Source organism: Hyperolius riggenbachi, chromosome 4, assembly GCF_040937935.1.
Source record: "Hyperolius riggenbachi isolate aHypRig1 chromosome 4, aHypRig1.pri, whole genome shotgun sequence".
NCBI lineage: Eukaryota > Metazoa > Chordata > Amphibia > Anura > Hyperoliidae > Hyperolius > Hyperolius riggenbachi.
Window position 1 is genome coordinate 423681902 of NC_090649.1, and position 26237 is coordinate 423708138.

At 43.6% G+C, this 26237-nt stretch overlaps 1 protein-coding gene across 3 annotated transcripts in view; it reads right to left on the reverse strand.

The window, feature by feature from the left end:
- Positions 1 to 26237, reverse strand: part of CFAP61 (cilia and flagella associated protein 61) — a 399007-nt gene that overhangs the window by 325007 nt on the left and 47763 nt on the right. For all 3 annotated transcript variants that reach the window (XM_068232439.1, XM_068232441.1, XM_068232438.1), the window contains exon 8: positions 21283 to 21430. In XM_068232439.1, coding sequence (XP_068088540.1) covers positions 21283 to 21430 — 148 coding nt within the window. The remainder of the gene's footprint in view (positions 1 to 21282; positions 21431 to 26237) is intronic.

The following is a 26237-nucleotide window of genomic DNA, read 5'->3' on the forward strand; positions in this document are numbered from 1 at the left end:
GAGAAACAGTTACAACTGTCCTGTGTCCTGATCACCCCTCCCAGCTGCATGCACTATGCTTCAAATCTCAATTTAAAAAAAAAAATGCACCAAAACAGCAGAACGAGAACAACATCAGAAATCCCATAATGCTTTGCACAGCATCAGGGGGAAAAATGCCCAGGAAGTTTTATTCTGTGCAGCTAAAAATGAGGCTTGGGTAAGAAAAAAAAAGTTCTGATGCTGTGAAACTGTTAAAGAAACACCAAGCCTTTGCAGTACTGTTGAGTAGATTTTTAGTCTGGAGGTTCACTTTAATAAAAAAAACTGCACCTTTGAAATGGAAAAAGTGCTTCCTGCATAAATCTAAATACAGGTGAATTTGTGCAGGAAGCACAGTGGCATGGTGGGCAGCACGGTGGTGTAGTGGTTAGCGCTCGCATATTGCAACACTGGGTCCCTGGTTCAAATCCCAGCCAGGTCAACATCTGCAAGGTGTTTGTATGTTCTCCTTGTGGCTGTGTGGGTTTCCTTCATGCACTCTGGTTTCCCCTCACATCCCAAAAACATACAGATAAATTAATTGGCTTCCCCTATAATTGCCCCCCCCCCCCCCCCGTCTCTGCTCCCCTCTTCAGCTATTTGTGGGAAAGTGTAGCGATTGAGCGAGAGGGGACGTTTACCTTTCTTCCTCTGCTCGCCGCGTGACTTCCGGCAATGCCGCCCACTAGAGGGCAGCATTGCAGGAAGTCATGGCGAGCAGAGGAAGTAAGGTGCTTCCCTGCTCACTCGCTTGCTACACTTTTGTCGCAAATAGCTGGAGGAGGGAGCAAGGACAGGGGGACCCAGGTGAGGGGGGGGTCTGACCCCCCTCCCCGCCGCTGTGCTCGCTACCCCTGTTCTGGCTGCTACCCCCTCAGGCTACCTGGGGGACACCTACTGGAGTCCTGGCTGCAGCCATTCAATTTTTTTGGGGAAAAAAAAAGAATGCAAACGCCTCAAAAACGTTTGCTGCAAAAGGGCAGCACGGATCCGTTTGCGTTAAGGTTTTACAGGCTCACGGACCGCCACGATCACGGACCGCAGGTCGATTCTGCAAACAGGCATTGTGTGGACCTAGCCTTACTCAGCATCACTTCCATTATGCTGATACTGGACATCAGGTAGCATCTAACTAATAATGCTACCTAATAATACATATAGGGAATTGGAGGCAGAGCCACTAAGTAGGCAGAAGTACATTTTAACATACCATAATGGGGGCCCAATCTAAAAGGAGTGCTCAAAGGGGGGGGGGGGGAGTAATAACTGTACATGTTGGGCACAATAATGGGAACACAATAATGAGAAGTTCTGGTTGCCTGAGACTCAATGTTAAAATTAGGCCTAGCTAATACAGTACTACTGTATATTTCAGTTAGGTGTAATAAGTAGTAATACAATTATCATCGGCTACTGTATATAGCCTTATAGCTAAAGTATCTGGTCCATAACCTCTGGATGTGAAGTGGTTGAACAACTTGCTTGGCTTTTACTGAAATCTTCTTTCAGTGCTTAAAGAAATGGGAACTTTATAAATCTGTACAGTCTAAATACTTCTGTTCAAAAACAGTGATGTATCACTTAAGTTTGCAGTAGTACCTACAAACGCTCATGGATTTTTTAAAGGCATATAAAGAGGTCAGCCTCCTCATGCCTCTCACTCAGGCCTGGATTTACATCACAGGAGCCTATAGGCACAGATGTCCTGGTACCTTAAACTTCGCCCTCCAGGAACCCACAAAAACCCGCCCAAAAGCACTGCAAGTGTGCTGGCTGTCCCTGCTGTCACTTCTCCCTTACCTGTCATAGTTAGCTACAAGTGTCCCTTAGCATTAGGTAGCCAGAGGTACCCTCAGTATTAAGTAGCTAGTGGTGCCCCAACTAAAGGAAGGAGGGAGGCGCTAGGGGAGGGGAATGAGACGCCCCTCCATCATCAAACGGCTGTAGGCATGCACCTACAGTGCCTTATGGGAAATCTGGCCTTGCTCTCACTATAATCTCCTTTACACTATACAAGAGCCAGTTTTCATTACAGATCACAAAACACGGGAAATAAGTAATAGTGTTCCCTGTGCATTTGCTAAGCAATTTTTGATACAATTGCAACATCCCATTCAGTTGTACTAAATAAGGCAGAAATCCAATCACATGCAGTGCATTGGCTGATCACCATGCAACCGCATCACAATACTGTACACAGCCGTACAGACGTTTTATGAATAAGACCTCGGGACGGTGATTCTCTGATCCCCTAAAATGCATCAGATTGCGTGCTGTGGGAAAAGGGCCAGATATATACTAGAGATTACATTAGTCGCACAAATGTGGTCACAGGCCGAAATAACAAGGACCAAATTTATACAATAAACTTATACAAGATGAGCACTTTTAGCACATCTCACAGTGAGGGGAAGTCACAGTTTTATCAAGGACATTTAGTTACCTTTCCTCTACAACAGTTCTTATTCAGGCTGTACATTTATTGCTAGAATGCTAATGCTGAAGTCCTGTCTCCTCTCTCAGTAGCGCTAAACTGTTGGTAAAAACACGCACAGCTTACATAACAGAGACGCAGGTACTCTGAGATGGGTAGAAATTCCATGAATTTCTTCTGACAGACTATATGAACTATATGGTGCTCTGGTTTTGTATCCTTTCAGTCGTAGCACAGCACAAAGGAAGCAGAATGCGCTTTATCACAGGAGGCTTTCTGTGGCTATTTTGCAGCTGTTGGCCTATTGTGCTCGATGGGTAAATGGCTCAGGAACAAATGGCTGAGGCAGAGCTGTGTTCAATAGTTTCCATAATTGGCACCCTACATTGTAAATACAAATTATGTGCCTAACCCCTTCTCTGCTGAGTGTCACCATTCTGTGATTTGTTAATGTTCATTGATAGTAACAGTACATGCCTATAGATTGTTATCTTATAGTAGTCAGATGAGTGAAAAACATTTTTATCCATTTAATAAGTAGGACATTTATTTAGGGCCTATTTCCACTACACACAGATTGGATGCAGAATGGATGCAGAAAAACTGACTCCAATGAATGCCTATGGGCTTGTTTCCACTAAACGCGATTTTTCTGATGCAGATTTTCCCATAGGCATTCAATGGAGTCATTCTGCATCAATTCTGCATCCAATCTGCGTGTAGTGTAAATAAGCCCTTACTTAAAGTGTATGTTCACATTTAACACATTTTAATTTAGGGCCATTATTGCATAACTCAGAACTGTGCCTAATTTCGGATGGGCGTCTTGTTTCTTAGGACCAAAATTGCCTGTCCCTCTTGCTGCTGTCTTTTAGGCCTGATGTAAGGATTTATATAAATAAACATATTTAAATGATACCCGAAGTGACATGTGACATGATGAGATAGACATGTGTATGTACAGTGCCTAGCACACAAATAACTATGCTGTGTTCCTTTTTTTTCTTTCTCTGCCTGAAAGAGTTAAAACATCAGATACGGAAGTCACAGTTTCTGTCCGGGTCGGGACTAGGTCAGACTACAGCATAACCCTCAATGATTACAGCCATAAAACACTTTCCTGTCAGTAAATGGCTTTTGTGTGCAAAAAACAGATACAAAGGGCCAATAATTTATAGATTTGAGCTCTGGCAAACTTCAATGAAGATGTCATTGAGCAGAGCCAATGAAACAGTAAAAACCTAAAAACTAGATTGAAATATAAAATAAAACTGTGGGATATCTAAAAAAAAGTCATTTTTAGGAGAAGGAGGATATATACAATTGTTTTTCTCATCAGTTTATTTTAACCTCGGATGTCCTTTAACTGCTGAAAAGAGGGCTACTAGTGTGCTGAACATCATGCCCAGTCTCTAAATGTAAATATATGCTTGTACTGCATAAATAAATGTCAGTATGAATGAAGAGTAGCGATGAGAGAGGAACAGTGTGATCTGAAAAATGAAATCTATTTTTCATAAATAATTTGTCTGCATGACTGAAGGTGGGGCGGTGTCTTGTCCTAAAAGGGGTTCCTCTTGTCCTAAAGGGAGTCCCTCTTACTCATCTTAAAAAATTGGTAGGTATACATATAGCAAACAACATTCTGTATATCTTGATACTGAATATTGTGTCTGTTATATATTTAGTGATAGATGTATGCTTTTGTTTTGTAACAGATCTCTGTCTGTATCTTAAAGTGGTTTGAAACTCAGCATTTCCTCTTTGCTCTAAGAGATTATTTACAGCATAAAATCTACTACCACAAAAAAAAAACTTGCAGCAGAGCACCATTCAGTTAAACAGGGCACTTTGTTCTTCAGTGGAAAGCTCCTTGCTTTAATGGGCAGCTTCTGACCTCATCCAAAGAGGTGACAACATTATCTTTTGTTTACATTCCTTTGTCAGGTGCAATTAGTAAACATTAGCAAACTTCTGAAACTGTACTGAGCTGAGAAGCAGAAAGAGCTGAGAAGCGATCACTAGATACATTTTAATATATAAATACAGCAGCTATGCAATACAATTCAATGGCAGCTTTCAGAGCAGATAAACTGTTGTTTGGGAATTTGTAATTTGTATACAGACAATATTACTTGTGCACAAAAGCAAATATGGTAACTGTATGGGTAATAAAATGTAGGAAAACACATTTTTATTGAACGTTATGTCAGTGTTTCATCCCACTTTAAAATTAAAATAAATCTGTCACGTGTGTGTGTGTGTGTGTGTGTGTGTGTGTGTGTGTGTGTGTGTGTGTGTGTGTGTGTGTGTGTGTGTGTGTGTGTGTGTGTGTGTGTGTGTGACCAACCAAGCCACGTGGAGAGAAGAAAGAAATGTAACCTTGCTGTTACTGAGTAGCTACTTTTTGTCTTTTGAGGACTTATTCACAGTGGGACGTTGTGTTGTAATGCGGCGCTAAAGTCACAACGCAGCATTACAACACAACACAAAATAAAGGTGGTAACGCACATTAACGCTGCGTTACCATTGCATACAGTAGGTGCAGTAAAGCATACAAGCAATGAAAAGTATGCTTTCCTGTACCTAGTAACGTGTGAGTTTAGAGATAAAGCACTGCAGCAATCACGTTACCATAACTCTAAATGGTACAATGCGACGCTAACGTCGCACCGTGACCATCCCATAGGATTAGCATTGCAGTGCGGTTAGCTGCATTATAAGAGTTTATAACGCAGCTCTGCAACGTCCCACTGTGAATAAGCCCTCAGATTTTAAGGGAATTATTTATAAAGAAGTGGTGATCTGATAACGGATAGCTGCTTCTTTATTCATTATCAGATCACCAAATGAAGACTTTCCAATTTACAAAGAAGCTTGTACATCAATAAGGGGGAAAGAGTCCTTAACGTAAAAGCTCTGTGTTAGAGCTGCAAGGATTGATGGGTGTCAGCGGCAGTAACTCACCTGCTCACCCGTAAAAATCATTAGAGGTTCTGAAAACTGCCCCTCCATCTGCAAGACTGCCGCAGCCATTTTTACCCAAAGTGTTCTGAAGCTCTATGGCCACCACGGCCTGCCCAAAGCTGGTGGCGGTCCAAGGCGACACAGGTGGAAGTGGCCACAGAGTTCAGAACACTTTATAAAAAAATGCTGATGAAGGGGTAAAGTTTCAGACTTCTTTTTTTTTTTTTTTACTATACTGTATATGCCGGCGTATAAGACGACTGGGCTTACAAGACGACCCCCCAACTTTTCCAGTTAAAATATAGAGTTTGGGATATACTCACCGTATAAGACTACCCCTCTTCCAATGCACACAAAATAAATATTAAAAAACATCATATACTTGTGCTGTACTGTATGTGGTACCCAGTATATAACCGTATATATGTGAATGACTGGTTGGATTGGTCAACTCTCCCTCTCCCACTCTCTAAGCGGATTGGTCAGCTCTCCCTCTCTCCCTGTTTATCAGAGAGGTATGGAAGAATAGATCGCTCTGTGCCCATAAAACACGCCTCTTACACCCTTCTGGCCCACCCTTGTATTCTATTTACTTCCTCTGCCTCTCAGATCGCGTACATGCGTGCCTGCGCTGATTCACTACAGTCCTCAGCAGCATCAATGACACCCGGCGTATAAGACGACCCCCAACTTTTTAGAAGATTTTCAAAGGTTAAAAAGTAGTCTTATACGCAGGAAAATACAGTAATTTTTATTCAAGAGAATTTTTGTGATACATTAGGTCACATACAAAGTATCGCAGACATAGCATGAAAACAGAGTATCACAAGGGAGAAGAAAACAATATGCACAAAGAATGGCATCAACAAGGAAAATAATTTAAGGCTTAGCATAGTAAAAGGTAAATCAGCTAGAAGATGGTTGGCCTAGAGGGAATCTTAAAGGGGTTCTGTGGGGGGTGGAGGGGGGGGGGGTGCTGAGGGTAAAAACAGACTCTTACCTGGAGCTTCTATCAGCCCCCTGTAGCAGTAATGTCCCACGCCGTCCTCCTCCGATCCGCTGTTCTCCGCCGCCGGCTCGGGTCTATCGCGGGATGCTTTCCAACTGTGGCTGCGCGGCCCTGCTTGCTCCCTCTTGCGTCATCGGAAGCGTGCGGCGCAGTACAAGAAACCTTCGTACTGTGCCTGCACAGTAAGCTTCCGATGATGCAAGAGGGAGCACACATTATTCGGCTGTGTTAGATGAATAATTGCCTGGTGCCGGCGGCGGGAAACGGCAGATCGGAGGAGGACGGCGGGGGACATTACTGCTACAGGGAGCTGATAGAAGCCCCAGGTAAGTGTCTGTTTTTACCCTCAGCACACCCCCACAGAACCCCTTTAACATCCAAGGATCCCATATTTGATCATAATTGTGCATAGTAGACTTAAAGGGACACTTAAGTCAAACAAAAAAAATGAGTTTTACTCACCTAGGGCTTCCAATAGCCCCCTGCAGCTGTCCGGTGCCCTCGCCGCCTCCCTCCGATCCTCCTGGCCCCGCCGGCCGCCACTTCCTGTTTCGGTGACAGGAGCTGACAGGCTGGGGACGCGAGTGATTCTTCACGTTCCCAGACACATTAGCACTCTCTATGCTGCTATATGGTATATGATATATGCTATAGCAGCATAGATTGTGCTATTGCGGCCAGGAACGCGAAGAATCACTCGCGTCCCCAGCCTGTCAGCTCCTGTCACTGAAACAGGAAGTGGCTGCCGGGGGGGCCAGGTGGATCAGAGGGAGGCGGCGAGGGCACCGGACAGCTGCAGGGGGCTATTGGAAGCCCTAGGTGAGTAAAACTCATTTTTTTTTTGTTTGACTTAAGTGTCCTTTTAAGTGTATAGATAGATAGATCCACCATATTTTATGGAGCAGCCAAGACGGAGATTTTATGGAGCAGCCATGTTTTAGAGATAGCAGGACAGCTCCACCAACAGTGAACCATATCAGCAATAGTTTCGGTACAATCAAAGGATTTAGGGGTTGGTATAGCTTTAATTTTGGCCAGCTTCTGAGGGGTAAAATACCAGTTATATAGTATTTTATAGGCTTTTTCTTTTAGTACAATATTAGCTGAAGTTCTGGCCATATTATCGAAAATCGATGTCCACTCTTTGGGAGATTCAAAAGCTAGGGAATTACTCCAGGGCAGTGCTGTCCAACTGGCGGCCAGCGGGCCGCATCCGGCCCGCCAGGCCTTCTGCTGCGCCCCCCCTGCTGTGGCAGTGTTGGCCTCCGTGTCCCCAGAGCTTTTTTTTTTTAAACTTTTCCCCCATTCCTCTGATATAATGTAATATTAAATTACAGCCCCCCTCCGCTAATCTCCCCTAGTTCCCCCATGCAGCCGCCGTCTCAACTCTCAGACCGGCGGCGAGCAGGAGATAGGAACCAGCTACACCGCGCACGGCAGCCGCACGGGGGACTTTAAATGCGGGACGTGACCGATGATGTCACTTCCTGCATTTAAATTCACCGCGCGGCTGCCGAGCGCTGGTGTGGCTGGTTGCTATCTCCTACCCGCGGCTGATCTGAGGTGTGGCGGCGGCAGCACGGGGGAACGAGACGAGAGGAGAGGAGCGGAGCGGAGGGGGGCTGGAAATATTACATTACAGCAGGCAATCTGACAGCGATTTGTGGGGACATCTGCAGCCAATGTAAGTGCATTTTGTGGGGACATCTGCAGCCAATGTAAGTGCATTTTGTGGGGACAACTGCAGCCAATGTAAGTGCATTTTGTGGGGACAACTGCAGCCAATGTAAGTGCATTTTGTGGGGACATCTGCAGCCAATGTAAGTGCATTTTGTGGGGACATCTGCAGCCAATCTGACAGCATATTGTGGGTCCATCTGCAGCCAATCTAAGTGCATATTGTGGGTACATCTGCAGCCAATCTGAGTGCATTTTGTGGGTACATCTGCAGCCAATCTGACAGCATATTGTGGGTACATCTGCAGCCAATCTGACAGCATATTGTGGGTACAACTGCAGCCAATCTGACAGCATATTGTGGGTACAACTGCAGCCAATCTGACAGCATTCTGTGGGTACATCTGCAGCCAATCTGACAGCATATTGTGGGTACATCTGCAGCCAATCTGACAGCATTTTGTGGGTACATCTGCAGCCAATCTGACAGCATTTTGTGGGTACATCTGCAGCCAATCTGACAGCATATTGTGGGTACAACTGCAGCCAATCTGACAGCATATTGTGGGTACATCTGCAGCCAATCTGAGTGCATTTTGTTGGTCCATCTGCAGCCAATCTGACAGCATTTTGTGGGTACATCTGCAGCCAATCTGACAGCATTTTGTGGGTCCATCTGCAGCCAATCTGAGTGCATTTTGTGGGTCCATCTGCAGCCAATCTGACAGCATATTGTGGGTACATCTGCAGCCAATCTGAGTGCATTTTGTGGGGAAACTGCTGCTAGATTTTTTTTTCGGGGGGGGGGGGGGGGGGGTTGTCTGCCGGCCCTCCACCATGTGGCCTGGAAAAAAACCGGCCCTCCATGCCCGCAAAGTTGGACAGCACTGCTCCAGGGCATCATACAACAAAAAAGCGTATAATTGGGAAATTAAATTTGGTCTATCTGCTCCCTGTTTATATTCCCGTTTTATTTGTGTAGGTACATGCGCTACATCTAGAGAAGATGTAATGTAGCTTCTGTGCTGTAACAGAAGAAATCAGAATTTGGGAGGTGAAAGTTGGTTTTCATATCATCCCAGGAAAGCAATTTGCCATCTCAAAAAATAGAGTTGATATTCTTGATGCCCACTCGCTTCCATCTGCCCCAGTTGGGTGTTTGGGCAGTGAAGGAGATGTTAGGGTTGTGATATAAAGGTTCTAAGAGAGCATGTGGATAACAAATATTAGCCTTTTTTCTCCATGAGAGCCAAGAACTTACTGCATAGTGGATAAAGGGGGAGAGTGAGAGTTTATCTGGGAGGGGAGATCCACTAGGAAGCCAGAGGATATCTGAGATAGAAAGAGGATGGATAATTTGACCTTCAAGGGAGACCCATCTGGGTGGGGAGGAAGTGATACCCAGGCCATAATTTGAGCTAATCGAGCCACCTTATAGTAAAATGGGAGATTAGGCCACCCTGTACCACCTTGTGATTTTGAGCGAACCAGATAGTTAAATCTAATTCAAGGACATTTCCCTTTCCAGATAAACTTACTAATGTGACTCTGAAGTCTAGACAGATCCTCAGGAACCACTCGAATTGGTAAAGCTCTGAAAAAAGGATCTTTGGGAGGACGTTTATCTTGATCGAGATTATGCGCCCAAAAAGAGAGATATTGTAGTTCTCCCATTCCAGGAGGAGAGGGCTTCTGAAATAGGGGTGTGTAGTTAATTTTATATAGGTCACCTAGATTAGAAGGGAGAGTCACACCAAGATATTTCAGGCCCTTCGGTTTCCAAATACAACCAAAGGACTGGTGCGGAGCCAACTGTTAAGCGTTGGATAAATAAATAGGGGGTGCTTCTGACTTGGTGGGGTTAACTTTAAATCCGGACATCTGACTAAAAGCATCCATAATTTTTACCAGAATAGGCAGTAACACTTCCGATTTAGAAAGGGAAAACATTGTGTCGTCTGCAAATAGGTCGATTTTAAACTCCTCTTTGCCAACTGTTAGCCCATGAACATCAGGAGAGTCTCTTACTCTTTTAGCCAGCAGTGGTTCTATGCACATGGCAAATAGCAGGGGTGAAAGCGGACACCCCTGCCGTGTACCATTTTTGATAGCCACCTCTTCAGATAGAAAACCCATATTGCAAATCTTTGCTGTTGGTAAAGTGTACAGGCTTCGGACAGCATTTAAAAAGTGGGAGCCCACCCCAAATCTCTGCAAGATCATGCGCAGGAATCTCCAGTCTATCCTGTCGAACGCCTTCTCCGCATCCACAGAGAGGAGCAGAGAAGGCGTCCGACAGGTGTGAAACCAGTGTATCAGATCCAGATTCCACCTGATGTTGTTGGTGGTTTGTCTGCTCGCTATGAACCCCGTCTGATCGGGGTGGATAACGCGGCAGAGTATGGGGTTGAGACGAACTGCCAGAATCTTCGCAAATAATTGAAGGTCTGTATTAATTAGTGAAATCGGTCCGTAACTACTGCATTGTGTAGTGTCCTTATTCGGCTTCGGTGTTACAACTATATGCGCCCTGAGCATATCCAAAGGCCATTCTACACCTTTGAACATCACATCATTAAATACTTTTGTAAGAACTAGCATGAGTCTAGTGGAGAGTTTTTTATAAGCTCCCGTAAAACCATCCGGTCCAGGAGCTTTGGAGCTTTTTAGTGTTTTAACAACGGCAGCTACTTCTTCTGTAGAGATTTTATCATTTAATAGTGTTCTCTCTGCCGGGGTTATTTTAGGGATATTAGTGAAAGCTAAATAATCAGCAATTTTGGGGACAGGGACATTCGCTTTATCAGTTACAGACCCTTCATAGAGTTTTGAGTAGTAATGCTTGAATTCAGCGAGGATTTCTAAAGGATTGTGAATCAGTTTCCCTTGAGAGTTTCAAAGAGGTAGAAGTCTAGTTTGGGCCTGTTTCTGATTAAGTCGAAGTTTCCGGCTTCTAATGATTTACAGACGAGTGGGTGAGTTTTTGCTGCTGACACCTGCCAATCCTCGCAGCTCTAACATAGAGATTTACATGAAAGCTTAGAACAATTACAACAGTTTGTGGTAGGGTCTTCCTGTGCACCCTTGATATGGGCCAATGATGTGTAGGAGTGATCAAGTCAATCAATGGGGGTGCTCGACAACATTGACAACACCCTCTTTTATATTCAAGACAATCAAAACATAAGATGGTACTTCCCAAATAAATGGCTTTCTTGTTGCAGACCAAGCCAATGTTTCAGGACACAAAGGTTCCTTCATCAGGGCATTAACAGTATGTCAATCAGAATCACACGGACCAATGTCCAGGTGGTCAGTCTCTAAACACTCACTAGCAAGTGATATGTGTTCAATGGAGTCTGCTGCATAATTATGCCACAGCCTCTGTTGAACACACATCGCTGATGAAGGAACCTGTGTGTCCCAAAATGTCTGCTTGGTTTGCAACAATAAACACATTTATTTGGGAAGTGCCAGCTTATGTTTTGATTATAAAAATTAAACACTTGGACCACTATCATGAAATACACAGTATTCATCACACCAGGTGATTTAGCCTACTTAACCTATGATGGCAATGGATCATTCCTAAGTCTGTCAGCATCAGTTTTCTGACTACATCACTGCTGCATTTAATTCATATGTATACATTACATTCAACCCTTTAAAACTAAAAACAAAGTCACTGTGATTTCTCTATGTATTGGTGGTGAATACTGTGTAAAAATCAATTATTTTGTGATAATAGTCCTTTGACCGCCTACCATAATCACCCTAAAGGGCAATCTGAAGCACGATTCACTGCAGTATGACCATAAAATCATTTCCATTGATTTCTACTGCAGCCAGGAATGCAGCATGTGACCATTGATCGTACCCTGCTCCAAACTCACGTCCTCCAAACTCAGGCCCACCACTCATCGCACCAAACATAGCCTGTCCCGAATAAGGCTCAACTGATAAAGCAATAAAAAGAGAGGCTCTTAGTTTTAACTAGATTTTCATTGTATTCAATGTTTTTATTGAATCTAGTATCTATTAAATTCAGAAACTGAACAGTGCATGTTAGCATCCTGCCTCTTGCACGACATGGACCTTAGGATGCAGCACAGCTTTTATGTGGCGCAACACGTGTTCTTTCACCACGATGAAAGGGGAGCACAAAAAGATAAATCTATAGAAAAACAAATACATCAAGGTGTCCTTTGCTAATCACCATCACCAGTTAATGGACAATCCTACACTGCCTGTTAGAATGTAATAAGTACCGTATAAACACATGCCACTGACAAGGGACACTGCAAGGCCTGGCAGATCTTTCACCTTCCTTCACCCTCTATACACTAATCTGACACCAAGGTTTACCTTTAGACAAGCCCCTGCTTGAACAGGAGGCTGGAACTGTCTGCCTGACTTTGGTTGCCCTCAGGACTTAGTATGCCAAAGTATAGAAGATATAGGGCTTGATTCACAAAGCGGTGATAACCTAGTTATCACGCCTAAAAGACTTTAGGCGTGATGACCTTTTCACCACTGAGTTATCACCGCTTTTTCCTGCTCTTCGCGCGAAGTTACCGCGCGTACGCGCGTGAGAGCGCGCGCAAAGTCCCATAGGGTTTAACGGGAGCTTCGCGCGAAGCGTCGGGTGCTGCGCGCGCACGTACGCGCGGTAACTTCGCGCGAGTTTCTTCTTATCACGCCTAAAGTGAGTTTAGGCGTGATAAGGGGCTTTTCACTGGTGTGCAAACACTTTGCACCGCTTTGTGAATCAAGCCCATAGACTTAGGGTGGTTGCACACCAGAGCGGTTCTGGAGCATTTTTTAAAACACTTGCAAGGGGAAAACCGCTTGGCTAAAGAAAGAGAATGGGCTGATGCACACCAGAGCGGTTCGTTTTTTCCACAAATGCAAACTCGGAGGCTGCAGCATTTTTTAGATTTCTAAAGCGTTTCTGCCTCAATGTTAAAGTATAGGAAAAGCTCAAACCGCTTTGAAAAAAAGCTAGATCAGAGCGGTTTTCCAGGTGTTTTTGTTACAGAAGCCCGTTCAGTAACAGCTTTACTGTAAAGGTGGCCACACACCATACCATTTTTTATATATCTGTTCAATTTAAAGAGAACCCGAGGTGGGTTTGAAGAATATTATCTGCATACAGAGGCTGGATCTGTCTATACAGCCCAGCCTCTGTTGCTATCCCAAACCCCCCTAAGGTCCCCCTGCACTCTGCAATCCCTCATAAATCGCAGCCATGCTGCTGACAAACAGCTTGTCAGAGCTGGCTCTGTTTATCTCTATAGTGTCAGTCTGCTGCTCTCCCCGCCTTCTGCAGAACTCCAGTCCCCGCCTGCATCCCTTCCCTCCCTGCTGATTGGAGGGAAGGGACGGGGGCAGGGACTGGAGCTATGCAGGAGGCGTGGGAGCAGCTGAGACTGACACTACAGATGTAAACACAGCCTCACAGCACAGCTGTGATTTATGAGGGATTGCAGAGTGCAGGGGGACCTTAGTGGGGTTTGGGATAGCAACAGAGGCTGGGCTGTATAGGCAGATCCAGCCTCTGTATGCAGATAACATTCTTTAAACACACCTCGGGTTCTCTTTAAGAATTGCAATCAATTTTTCTGACTGATTGTAACATTTCAAAAATCTGACCATTGTACCACACACCTATGTTCAATTTTTCCTCAATTATAATAAAAAATGATTGGAAACTCTGACAAAATTGCTAGGGTGTGCTTATTAATAAATTCACAATCTAACACACACCATACAATCTTTAGAAAGATTGAAGAAAAATATCTGGCATTCCGGATCGATAAAAATTGAAGAAAACGGGAAATCCGATCAGATTTTTCAGTCGAATGAACAAAAAAAAGCTTTAAATTTTTTCGGGAGATGCGATCGTTTTTATCGAATTGCTGTAAAATCGGATCATTTTATTGTATCGTGTGTGGCCACCTTAACAATATATGAAATCTGCTCCAAACAACGCTAGGCATGTTTAGAAAATGCCTCTAAACATGCCTAGCATCGCTCTGAAATCTGCTTCTAAAACCTCTAGCGTGTTGCAGATCTGCTAGAGGTTTTTGGTGTGCACTGGCCCTGAGACTGGGAAGGCAGGAGTACCACCAGAACCCACTAGGCAAAGACAGGAAATACTGGGTAATATCCAAAAGTAGTGCAGCATACACTCTGGAGGAGACAGTTCAGATCAAAGCAGGAGTAGTTAAACGAGAAACAGGGAGGAAGGTTGTTTAGAGCAACTGCAGCTCTAAACTTCTGGAAACCACCACAATAAACAAGACAAGGACAGACAGGAAGGATGATGACATCACACACAGAATGCAGCTAGATTGCCTGGGAATGGCTGCTTGTTTGGCAATTCTGACCTATCCTCTGCACCAATGCCAGGAAGAGGGAAAGTCTGGAGCACATCAGAAGGGAAGCGGGTGTTTTGGTATGTATTTTGTCAGGTATAAATTCCCCATTCCCTTTATTCTCCCTATTCTGTAAATGAGCATGCATTTTAAACAGTGGAAGTTTCATTCAAAAATATATCTAAGCAAGCATAAAAACAACATTTTAAGCACTTGTATGCATAAATAGTAAAAATACTTGGATTGGATCTGCCTTGTAATTCCCTGCACAGCAAGAGGGAAACCGAGAGGACACATTTCCTCGCTTGTTTCCAGATACCAACCCAACCGCAATCTCGGATCTGTACATGAGCTTCTTTTGTCTTCCTCTAGAATCACCTTCTCGCACTCACGTACAGTGGGATGCAAAAGTATTCGGCCCCCTAGAAGTTTTCCACATTTTGTCACATTACTGCCACAAACATGAATCAATTTTATTGGAATTCCACATGAAAGACCAACACAAAGTGGTGTACACGTGAGAAGTGGAATGAAAATCATACATGATTCCAAACATTTTTTACAAATAAATAACTGCAAAGTGGTGTGTGCATAATTATTCGGCCCCCTTTGATCTGAGTGCAGTCAGTTGCCTATAGACATTGCCTGATGAGTGCTAATGACTAAATAGAGTGCACCTGTGTGTAATCTAATGTCAGTACAAATACAGCTGCTCTGTGAGGGCCTCAGAGGTTGTCTAAGAGAATATTGGGAGCAACAACACCATGAAGTCCAAAGAACATACAAGACAGGTCAGGGATCAAGTTATTGAGAAATTTAAAGCAGGCTTAGGCTGCAAAAAGATTTCCAAAGCCTTGAACATACCACAGAGCACTGTTCAAGCGATCATTCAGAAATGGAAGGAGTATGGCACAACTGTAAACCTACCAAGACAAGACCATCCACCTAAACTCACAGGCCGAACCAGGAGAGCGGTGATCAGAAATGCAGTCAAGAGGCCCATGGTGACTCTGGACGAACTGCAGAGATCTACAGCTCAGGTGGGAGACTCTGTCCATAGGACAACTATTAGTCATGCACTGTACAAAGTTGGCCTTTATGGAAGAGTGGCAAGAAGAAAGCCATTGTTAACAGAAAGCATAAGAAGTCCCATTTGCAGTTTGCCTCAAGACATGTGGGGGACACAGCAACCATGTGGAAGAAGGTGCTCTGGTCAGATGACACCAAAATTGAACTTTTTGGCCAAAATGCAAAACGCTATGTGTGGCGGAAAACTAACACTGCACATCACTCTGAACACACCATCCCCACTGTCAAATATGGTGGTGGCAGCATCATGCTCGGGGGGTGCATCTCTTCAGCAGGGACACGGAAGCTGGTCAGAGTTGATGGGAAGATGGATGGAGCAAAATACAGGGCAAACTTGGAAGAAAACCTCTTGGAAACTGCAAAAGACTTGAGACTGGGGCGGAGGTTCACCTTCCAGCAGGACAAAGACCCTAAACATAAAGCCAGGGCAACAATGGAATGGTTTAAAACAAAACATATCTATGTGTTAGAATGGCCCAGTCAAAGTCCAGATCTAAATCCAATCGAGAATCTGTGGCGAGATCTGAAAACTGCTGTTCACAAACGCTGTCCATCTAATCTGACGGAGCTGGAGCTGTTTTGCAAAGAAGAATGGGCAAGGATTTTAGTCTCTAGATGTGAAAAGCTGGTAGAGACATACCCTAAAAGACTGGCAGCTGTAATTGCAGCAAAAGGTGGTTCTACAAAGTATTGACTCAGGGGGCCAAATAATTACGCACACCCCACTTTGCAGTTATTGATTTGTAAAAAATGTTTGGAATGATGTATGATTTTCGATCCACTTCTCACATGTACACCACTTTGTATTGGTCTTTCACGTGGAATTCCAATAAAACTGATGCATGTTTGTGGCAGTAATGTGACAAAATGTGGAAAACTTCAAGGGGGCCGAATACTTTTGCAATCCACTGTATTTCCCCCATTCCTTTAGATTGTAAGCTCACAAGGGCAGGGCTCCCTCACCATTCTGTGTCTTGGAATTTGTTATTAATTTTATAGTTTCCACTCTGTTATACATTTTATTTATCAGGTTACCTTTGTCATTGTAATCAAGAAGAACTAAGCCGGAAATCTTACACTGTGAGTTTAAGTGCAATAATGACTCATTAATGTGCAGCTGCTATTCATAGTCCAATCACCATGTGCTGACCTGTCTGCTTTGGGTGGAGTACAATAAATAAAAGAGAGATCAGTTTTCTGCCAGTGCTGTATGATTGGGCTGTCTACAGTCATCTGAATCACAGAACAGAGTGGACAGTATGACAAATGCTTTGGCAGCGAAGAAAATTCACATAATACTGTATTTCAACGGAGTAGTTTGCTTTGTGCTTGGAGTCTGCGGTTTTAGTTACCAGCATCAACACACAGGTAAGAATTGTACAGCTTAAAAAAACGTAAAAACTGCATTCAGCAATCAACTCACAAGAAGGCGATTCATGGTTTTAAACATCGGGAGCTTAAGGTGAAGGAAAGAATGAACACTGTGAATGTTTTCATGGATTAAATGTGACATACTAGAGATGGGTCTTTTATTAATAGTTGGCCTAGATGTTGCTTATGCCTATGTTCATGTTTTTGTATTAAATCCATCCTTCACATGACATGGTTCTGCTGCACATAGGCCCAGCTGCATAGCACTAGTGCTTAAGAATCCATGCCAGGTCTAATCACCCATTTCTACCAAGCACCAGCTGCACAATATCCCTGCTAAGCACTGCCAACCCAATGTGCCCACTTTCTCGTTTCCTTACACTGCCAGCATCCTTTCCAAATATCTCACAGATACTGGGGGGAAAGCACACAAATCCCAAGAAAAGGTCGGGGTGAAACATCCTATTAAAGCGTTGCAGTTTTAATGTTACTGCTGTGCTCATTTGGTTTTCCTAACAAAACACACACTAATAAAAACATTGCTCTCGGTGAATTGTACATGCATCTATACAGTACTAAAATTCAAAGAAACCTTAGTAAGATTTAAGCTGGCCATAGACACACCAATTTTCCTGTTTGAGTCAATTACTGATTGAATCTGCCAGGAATCTACTGCAAAACATGTTTGATCAATAGTAATTTTGATTGATTTTGGGCTAAAACTATAGATCGGACAAGATGGAAAGTCTCAGTCGATAGGGGGGCGGGCAGGAGCTGGCAGTAGCGACGGCAGGTCGATGGTCCATGGCATTGCACTGTTTCAAGCAGCGCGACGCCATGGCTCGATTGATTTTTCAATATGTTTCATGCCGAAATCTCGTAATAATTGATGTGCCGTGTGTGTGATAGATATTGATTCCTCAGATTTAGAGTAGACAGGTATCAATAATTTTGCCACAATGGGTAGCAATCTTTGTGTGCATAGCCACTTTAAGGCTTGTGAACCACTAGCAGCGCGATCAGGAAAGCGATACACCGGTGGATCCCTATGGGGATGGTCTCACTAGCAGTGTTGCAGCATTTTGTGAGCAATCCCGGAGTGATCGCATCAGTGGCTACAGTAGCCAAATCATGATTGCTCCGGGAATCACAGTGAAATTGCGGCACTTCCACGATTTGGCAAATCAGGGGAGCTTTCCGATTGCCACTAAGTGCCTGTAGTGGGTCTCACTCCTCAGACAATCAAGCTGCTTACCTAAAGTGTAACTGTCGGGCATAACATCAAAAATCAATTCTTTATTTTTATTTGGTAAACAGTAATAAGGATGCTAACCAGGCAATCCAAAAGTTAAAATCACTATTACTTTTCTTTCTGATAAATGATCATTCCCCAGTTTACCTGACTCTTATTTGGTACACACAAAATTTGGTACACAAAAAGGAAGTTGCAGGGCATGCTGGGTTGTCCTTTTTTTGCTTCTCTATTTCCCCTCAGTCTTACCGTAACTAATGCAGTCTGATGGGCTGAAGCCTGTTTACCCCCTGTTTTCCCCTCCTACACCTCTGTTCCTCTCTGATTGGCCAATATTTCTCATACGGAGACAATGCACTTTCTATAGTGAAGGGCGGGCAAAGCAGGCAGAGGAGAGTAGGGCAGGAAATGACATCAGGATTGGCTTCAAAATAGCCACACTTAAAATGGGAAATGCTAAGAAGGATTTTCTCTTTTTTACTGTAGAAACATCACTAAAATCCAAACGTGGACAGTGCAATACATCTGTTATGTAAGTAAAGCAAGTATTTATCCACTTATATATGTGTTTTTTTCTGGGATAGTATGGCTGACAGCTCCTCTTTAAAGCATCAGACAAAAATGAGATGATTGTGACCACTGATTGGGTGCAGTCAGAAAATACAAAGGCCCATATGCAATTAACTTGTTCACCTAAGTTTTTTTAACTTTTCTGCACTTTGCAACTGAAAAAGTACAAAAAGTAGGAGCAAAAGTATTTTCTTGCTTGCTGGTGGTTTAAAAGCCATTTTATTGACAAGGTGTGAACATATCACCTAGGAGGAAACACAATAGAATAAGTTATTTAATATGGGACTTTGTACAGAGGGTGCCTCCTGGTATAACATCTAAATTGTTAATAACCAAATCAGTACTTATTAGGAGCTACAGACTTTATGATCTTTAGAGCCAGCACCCCTTACCAACCAAGTCATCTGGTACAAAGGGAGAGAGGTATTAGCTGTACCCATAAACCAAGAGGTGGCTCAGATGCCTTTTTCCATTCTAACGCAATGGATTTTTTGGCATAGAAACACAATAATCTGACCAGAAGCTTTTTATCGTTATCCAGTGGTCAGTCCTCTATCAATCCCAACATGACTTGTAAGAAGAAGCAACAGGAAGATTTGCACAGTAGGAATTGCCAAGGCTGTCTATGCAACACAAGTGTCCGTGGGACACACACATAGAGATGTCGGCGAACAGTTCCCGAACCGTTCGCTGGCGAACCCCTCAACCTTTACTACTTCCGGGTCACTACAGTATGACCCTTAGTAGTACGGCTGCGCTGGGCCGGCGGTGCGCGTCCTTGATCGCGCGCCTGTTGCCGGGCACTTTCTGTGCATGTGCGTGACGTCATGAGTGATGTCACGCTCATGCGCTGAGAGTGCCCGGCAACAGGCGCGCGATCAAAGTCGCGCACCGCCGGCCCAGCACAGCCGTACTACTATGGGTCATAGCGACCCGGAAGTAGTACGGCCACATAGAGATTCGCTCACATCTACACACACACACACACACACACACACACACACACACACACACACACACACACACACACACACACACACACACAACAAGATTAGCTCTCAAAAGAGCTGTTGAGGGGTGCTTTTTTAGCAATAAGAATCAGCAAGGAGCAAGCTAACAGCCTACAAGAGCCTAACTAAGCTTTCCCTATAGCTCTCTCTGCAGCAGCAGCAGCAGCTCTCCCTTCTCTAATTACTGCAGGCACACAAGTGAGTCCAATGCTTGACGCTGCCTGCCTTTTATAAGGGGGGGGGGAGCTCCAGGAGGGAGTGTAGCCTGATTGGCTACAATGTGCCTGCTGACTGTGATGTAGAGCGTCAAAGTTGACCCTAATGATGCACTATAGGGGCGAACCAGACTTTACGGTTCCCCGCGATCGCGAACCCCGGAAGTTCACCAGTTCCCGTTCGCCGGCGAACCGTTCGGGCCATCTCTATTCACTGGCACATCCCACTTCATCAGGCTATAAAATGGAGCAAGCAACTTATGCAGTCTGGTAGAAAGCTTAGCACCTCTGTGACAGTTGTTTGCTCCATTGACAGTTGTTTGCTCCTGTTAGGGATGATCGGAAAGTGCAATTTCCGTTCCGCCAACACAAAATTCCGTAACTGCTACATACCGTCGGAAGGGTATAACATTAGTTGAAATAGCTACACTACTATCTATGTTACAGCAAGGCCCTAATGACACTTTATCTTACGGGGCTATGGCCACTGATTGGCCCATGTGGTAAAGCAAGGTGTAGAAACCAAAGCACACCTAGCAGAGGATGGTTTAGATCCATCAACCTCTGGGTTATGGGCTCAGCACACTTCTGCTGCACTTCCGCTGCACCGAAGAGAACCCCCACCTGCTGGGGAGAGAGAGAGAGAGAGAGAGAGATTTTTTCAGTCGGAAATTGCATCTCTACTCTCTAGGACTTGGTGCCATTGAATTTTCAGTTTAATACCATCAACGGATACCGGCGGAATTTCATAGGCAATTTCGGAATTCTGCCGGATCGAGAAAGCAATTCCGTTCCGACCAAACGGAACGGAATGACCAATTTCCATCCGGAATCGTGGAAAATACAATTCGGCGGAAAGCGGTGACCATCCCTATTTGCTGTGACAGTTGTTTGCTCCATTTTATAGCCTGATGAAGTGGGATGTGCCCGCAAAATGCGTTGCACTTATCTGGAGTATGTAAAATAATAGTTTTTTTGTAAAAAAAAAACAAAAAAAAAACAGCATCTTGTGTCTACCATGGGGAGGTAAGTCCACCACTCACCCCCCATTTTTAAAGTTTGTATCTCTCTTTTACAGTTCTGTACAATTACTATGACATATGTTTGATCGTGCCAGGACGATGGCCGCACCTCAAACTTATTCAAAATCTTTGCAAGTAATTATTTTTACCCCTGTCAGGTCTAATATTTCTCAAGGGATGGTTATTTTTCTTCCTATTTTGTGTATATTCATAAATACAGGTAAAATATGGAAAAAAATTAGAGTGACTAATAAATAGCTAGCCATACCTTTTTCCAAGAGTATTTGTTCCTGAAGAATGTCTTCAGGATGTGGCTTACAGAGCCCATGGAAAGGTCCCAGGTCAAAGGAATCTTGCAGCAACTGGACATTGACTTCACTGCTCACACTTATGAAACCCACAGCAGAGCCATGATCCTGCACAGAAGCATAATAGGAAAGCTGCTGTTAATCCTACGTAGATCTAATATTTCATATCTAGCACTTCAGCTTTGTCTCATTATCAGATATCACCAATATATATCTGTAAGGTAAGGTTAAAGGACGCCTTCCTACGATGAAATATTGCTGCTGAGAGTTTGTCTACCACTATCCTTGCTTATCAGGTAATTTTTATGACACTGGTTTTGTAGCTATGCTTCACGAAATTCTGTTTTATTAGGGTTTCCGCTCATCACATGTTGACAAGTGACAGGTGTACTTTCAAAAGAAACTATAGTCAGAACCAGTTTTCTTTTTTGTCTTATTAGTAGGTATAAATATGTACTATGGGAAATATTAAACTGTGCAGTGCAGTCCCACCTCCTCTAAGGTCACCCTCCAAGTGACTCATCTTCTGGTCATGTTAAAGGGGAATGCAATAGGGATGATTTGATCTGTGAAGAGACAGCACTTTGATATTTACATAAGCACCCTCGCTCCTCCTGGTTGCTCAACAGCAGGGCTAAGGAGAAGGTAGATTGCCTTTGTATTCACTTCAGTGGAAAAGCTGTCTGCTCCTTTTTTCCACAGTGCTTCCAATGTTTTGTCTAAAGCAGCAGCTAATAAGTAACACAGTACCAGATGATGATGCAGTCAGTCTCCAATGGTTGCAGCCCAGTGCTGGAAAAAGCAAGCGCCATTGGAATTAGGGGTGCTAACAGGGCAAATTTACATTAGTGCAGATATCCTGTATAAAGGAGCTAACACCCATCGTATACCAATAAATATTGTTGATGTTCGAATTCAGAACATCACCTAAACACCATACTTCAGCACCATTCAGCATTGAACCTGCGGACAGGGTCAGGGAGCATTCATTTATTTGCACTTCACAGCATCTGTCCCATAACTCTGATACTTCCTCCTTTTGGCTTTGGAAAGAGGAAGCATGAATTCACGTTAAAACTCGCTGTGGAGCGCAGGTAAGTCCACAGGTTCAGCGCTGAATGGTGGTGTTCGGGTGAATTTGGAACAATTTCCAAATTTAAACACAAAACAAACACTACTAATACATACAGAATAAGAACAGCGACTTCATACTCTTGGTTTAGTAAAGATATCACATCAATAAAGTTATCACAATTTTACCAGTCATATAGTCATAAAAATACTTACCATATATTCCGGCGTATAAGACGACTGGGCGTATAAGACCACCCCTGAACTTCCAGTTAAACTATAGAGTTTGGCATATACTCGCCGTATAAGACTACCCCTCTTCCAACGCACACCGAATAACAATTTTAAAAAATCATATACTGGTGTTAAGTATAAACAGATACTGGCGCTGTTCTGTATGTGGTACCCAGTATATAACAGTATATAGGCGATTGACTGGTTAGAATGGTCAACTCTCCCTAAGTGGATTAGTCAGCTCTACCTGTTTATCAGAGCTGTATGGAAGAATAGATTGCATTGCGCCCATAAAACACGCCTCTTTGACCCTTCTGGCCCGCCCTTGTATCCTATTTACCTCCTTCTCTGCCTCTCAGATCTCACACATGTGCGCCTGCGTCGCTTCACTACAGTCCTCAGCAGCGAGATCTGAGAGTCGGTAACAGGATAGGGCGCATCACCCACCATCAATGACACCTAGCGTATAAGACGACCCCTGACTTTTCAGAAGATTTTCAAGGGTTAAAAAGTCTTATATGCCAGAATATACAGTAATTTTATTTGGATTAAAACATAATCCTAATATATAAATTGAATATCAACCAACCAGACATTTCAGTTTATAATGTACAATGGTAGCCACAAAATCTTCCATACAATTGAACTAATGTATATACAGTATTTAACAGTCAGCATGGAAATAGAGAACACACTGGGTACAGTAAGTTTCCATGCATTGAAAACTGACATATTTTCTGGATAAAAACACATTTCTATCCTCAGAGAGGCTGCACGGAAACACATTAGCCAGGTAGAGGGTGAAAGAGGTTTTCACCAAGTGTTTGTCCATCTATACATTCCCATAATGGAAGTGAGTTGTTCATGTAAGTAAAGATGAGAGGTGGAATTAGTAAGGCACTCTATCATACCTGCACTGGTGACATCATGTGCGGAAAGCCTATACAGCAGTGACTACAGCATTAGTCAGTCTCATTCCCAGCGACTAGGAATGTTACTAAGATGAAGTCAATAATGTACATGCGTTTTTGCACTCCGGAAAGGTGTACAAATTGGTTAGCAAACAAAATGTATAACATTACAGCCACATGCCTTATCCTTAAAGAGGAGCTATGATAAATAATATTGCATACTGTATTTTTTTTACAATATTTATTTATACATTATATAGTCAATGTCTGCCCATTGTGGGGGGGGGGGGGCCTAGGATACTCGGGATGGGGGGGGGGTGGTGGTTCAGCCAGGATACTCGGGATGGGGGAAGGATTTGACATATCCAATCAGCTTAGGCTAAGCATCACTGGAAACTGGAAAGGCAGGTTTACAGAGGAGAAACTGGCTCATCTCTTCTCCAAGCTCTTTCCTGACTACCTCTTGTGGGTAATAGGGGAAGGGGGGGGGGGGGGGGTCGCAGCTCGCAGTAGTCTCTGAGCTGCATCCCCCTCCCCTATACACACATGTCCAGGTTAACATTAGTACAGCTCATGTGCACAAGGCCAGGGAAGACCTAATTAATTGTTATGACTGCCACAAGCTCAGACCTAATTAATTGGTATGATGGCTTTATAATTACAGTACACTAAATCTGTCAGGAGGTTTAAGATTAGATTCTGCTGCTCTCTGATATTCAAGACTTGTAGATGAGAAGTCGAACTCATGCACAGTAGATTGGACCGCATGTGCTGTTAGTTATCCCTGTTTTGTGCACAGTGCTGACATCACCTGTAAGATGGCACCTCTGGCAAAGATCATCCATTGAAAATGATTAAGAATGAAAAGATACTGCAGAAAAAAATGCAGATAATGACAAATATATTTCTATTTATTTAGTTTTTGTAATTCATTTTTGAAAAATATTTATAATGCAATATGTTCTGCACAGTGGAAAATCCCAGAGGATGTAGTCGTAAGCCAAAAGCGACACCTGTACTGGCCAGGACAATAGTGAGAGAGGTGAAAAAAAATCCAAGGATCACCACCAAGGCCATCCTGATGAATCTGGGCTCTGCTGGTGGCAATGTCTCAAGGCAGACAATCCAACGGACGCTGCACACTGCTGGGTTCCAGACCAAGGAGGATGTCACTTCTCCAGATAAGGCACACAAAAGCTCTTTTGGAATCTGCAAATACTCATCTGGACAAAGAATAATACTTCTGGTCTTTTGTGTTATGGTCAGATGAAACAAAAATTGAATTGTTTAGTCACAATGATGTTTCCTTCATTTGGCGTAAAAAAAGAGAAGCCTTCAACCCAAAGAACACCATCCCTACTGTCAAACATGGTGGTGGGAACCTAATGCTTTTGGGGTGTTTTTTCCGCCATTGGACCAAGAAACCTAATCACAGTAAACTGCACCATAAAAAAAGAGCAATACATGAGGATTCTCAACGACAACATCAGGCAGTCTGCAGAGAAACTTGGCCTTGGGCACCAGTGGACATTTCAGCGTGACAATGATCCAAAACACATAGCAAAAGTGGTGAAGAAATGGTTAGCAGACAACAACATTAATGTTTTGGAGTGGCCCAGACAGAGTCCTGAATTGAATCCAACTGAGAATCTGTGGAGGGAGCTAAAGATCAGGGTGGTGGCAAGAAGACCCTCCAACCTGAAAGATTTGGAGCTCATTTCTAAAGATGAATGGGCATAATTACCTGTGGAGACGTGCAAAAATCTAGTCTGCAATTATAGGAATTGTTTGATTGCTGTAATAGCCAACAAAGGCTTTTCTATTGATTATTGAGAAGGGTATTGTAACGATTGGTGTCAGCAAGCACAGCTATTCTGATTATTGGTGATCTGCAGTATCACCAATAATACAGATGCTATACCTGATTATATGGTGATCTGCAGAATCACCAATAATGCATGTATAGCGTGACACGATACAATCGTATGCAAGAGGGTGCTTGGTACAATAGAGTATCTCTATAGGGCACAGAGATACAACCTCCAGCAAGCTGGAACAGCAGACAACAATAATAATATACAGCGTAAATTCAAGTCTGTGGAAATATCCACCACACCGTAATTCCTCAGAGGTGTGGTTACCTCTGAATGGGAACCCTGTGTGTGAGATCCTCCAAAGGACAGCGTGGAGGAGTCTCGGCCTCTAGCAGCAAGGGTTTGTCAGTGGCGGTCGTCTCAAAGAGGCAAGCCTCTGATAGAACCCTACAGTGGGAGACGTTCCACTGAAGGGAGAAAGGTCAGACAAAATGAGGTTTGGCAACAGATCAGGCGGCAGCAGTACAGAAACGTGAGACAAGAGAATAGTCAGAAACCAAGCCAATAGTCGATAACGGTAGGGGCTGGCGAAGTACAAAATCAGGAAGCAGAAGAGTAGTCAAGACAGACACAGAATCATACACGATAAATCAAGGCAGTATAATATGTGTATATATTGTCGATAAACCAATATATAACACAATATCAGAGACAAGGCTGACTAGGTCTGAGTGCTGACACAGGGTATCGCAAACACAGATGAAGTGTGACTGAAAAGCACTTCCTTATATACTGCCTGGGAGAGAAGTCTCCACCCCAGGCAGCAGCCAATCAGAGCAGGCTAAAATGTCAGCTGACCTCCAGGTCAGCTGATACGCTTTCTCA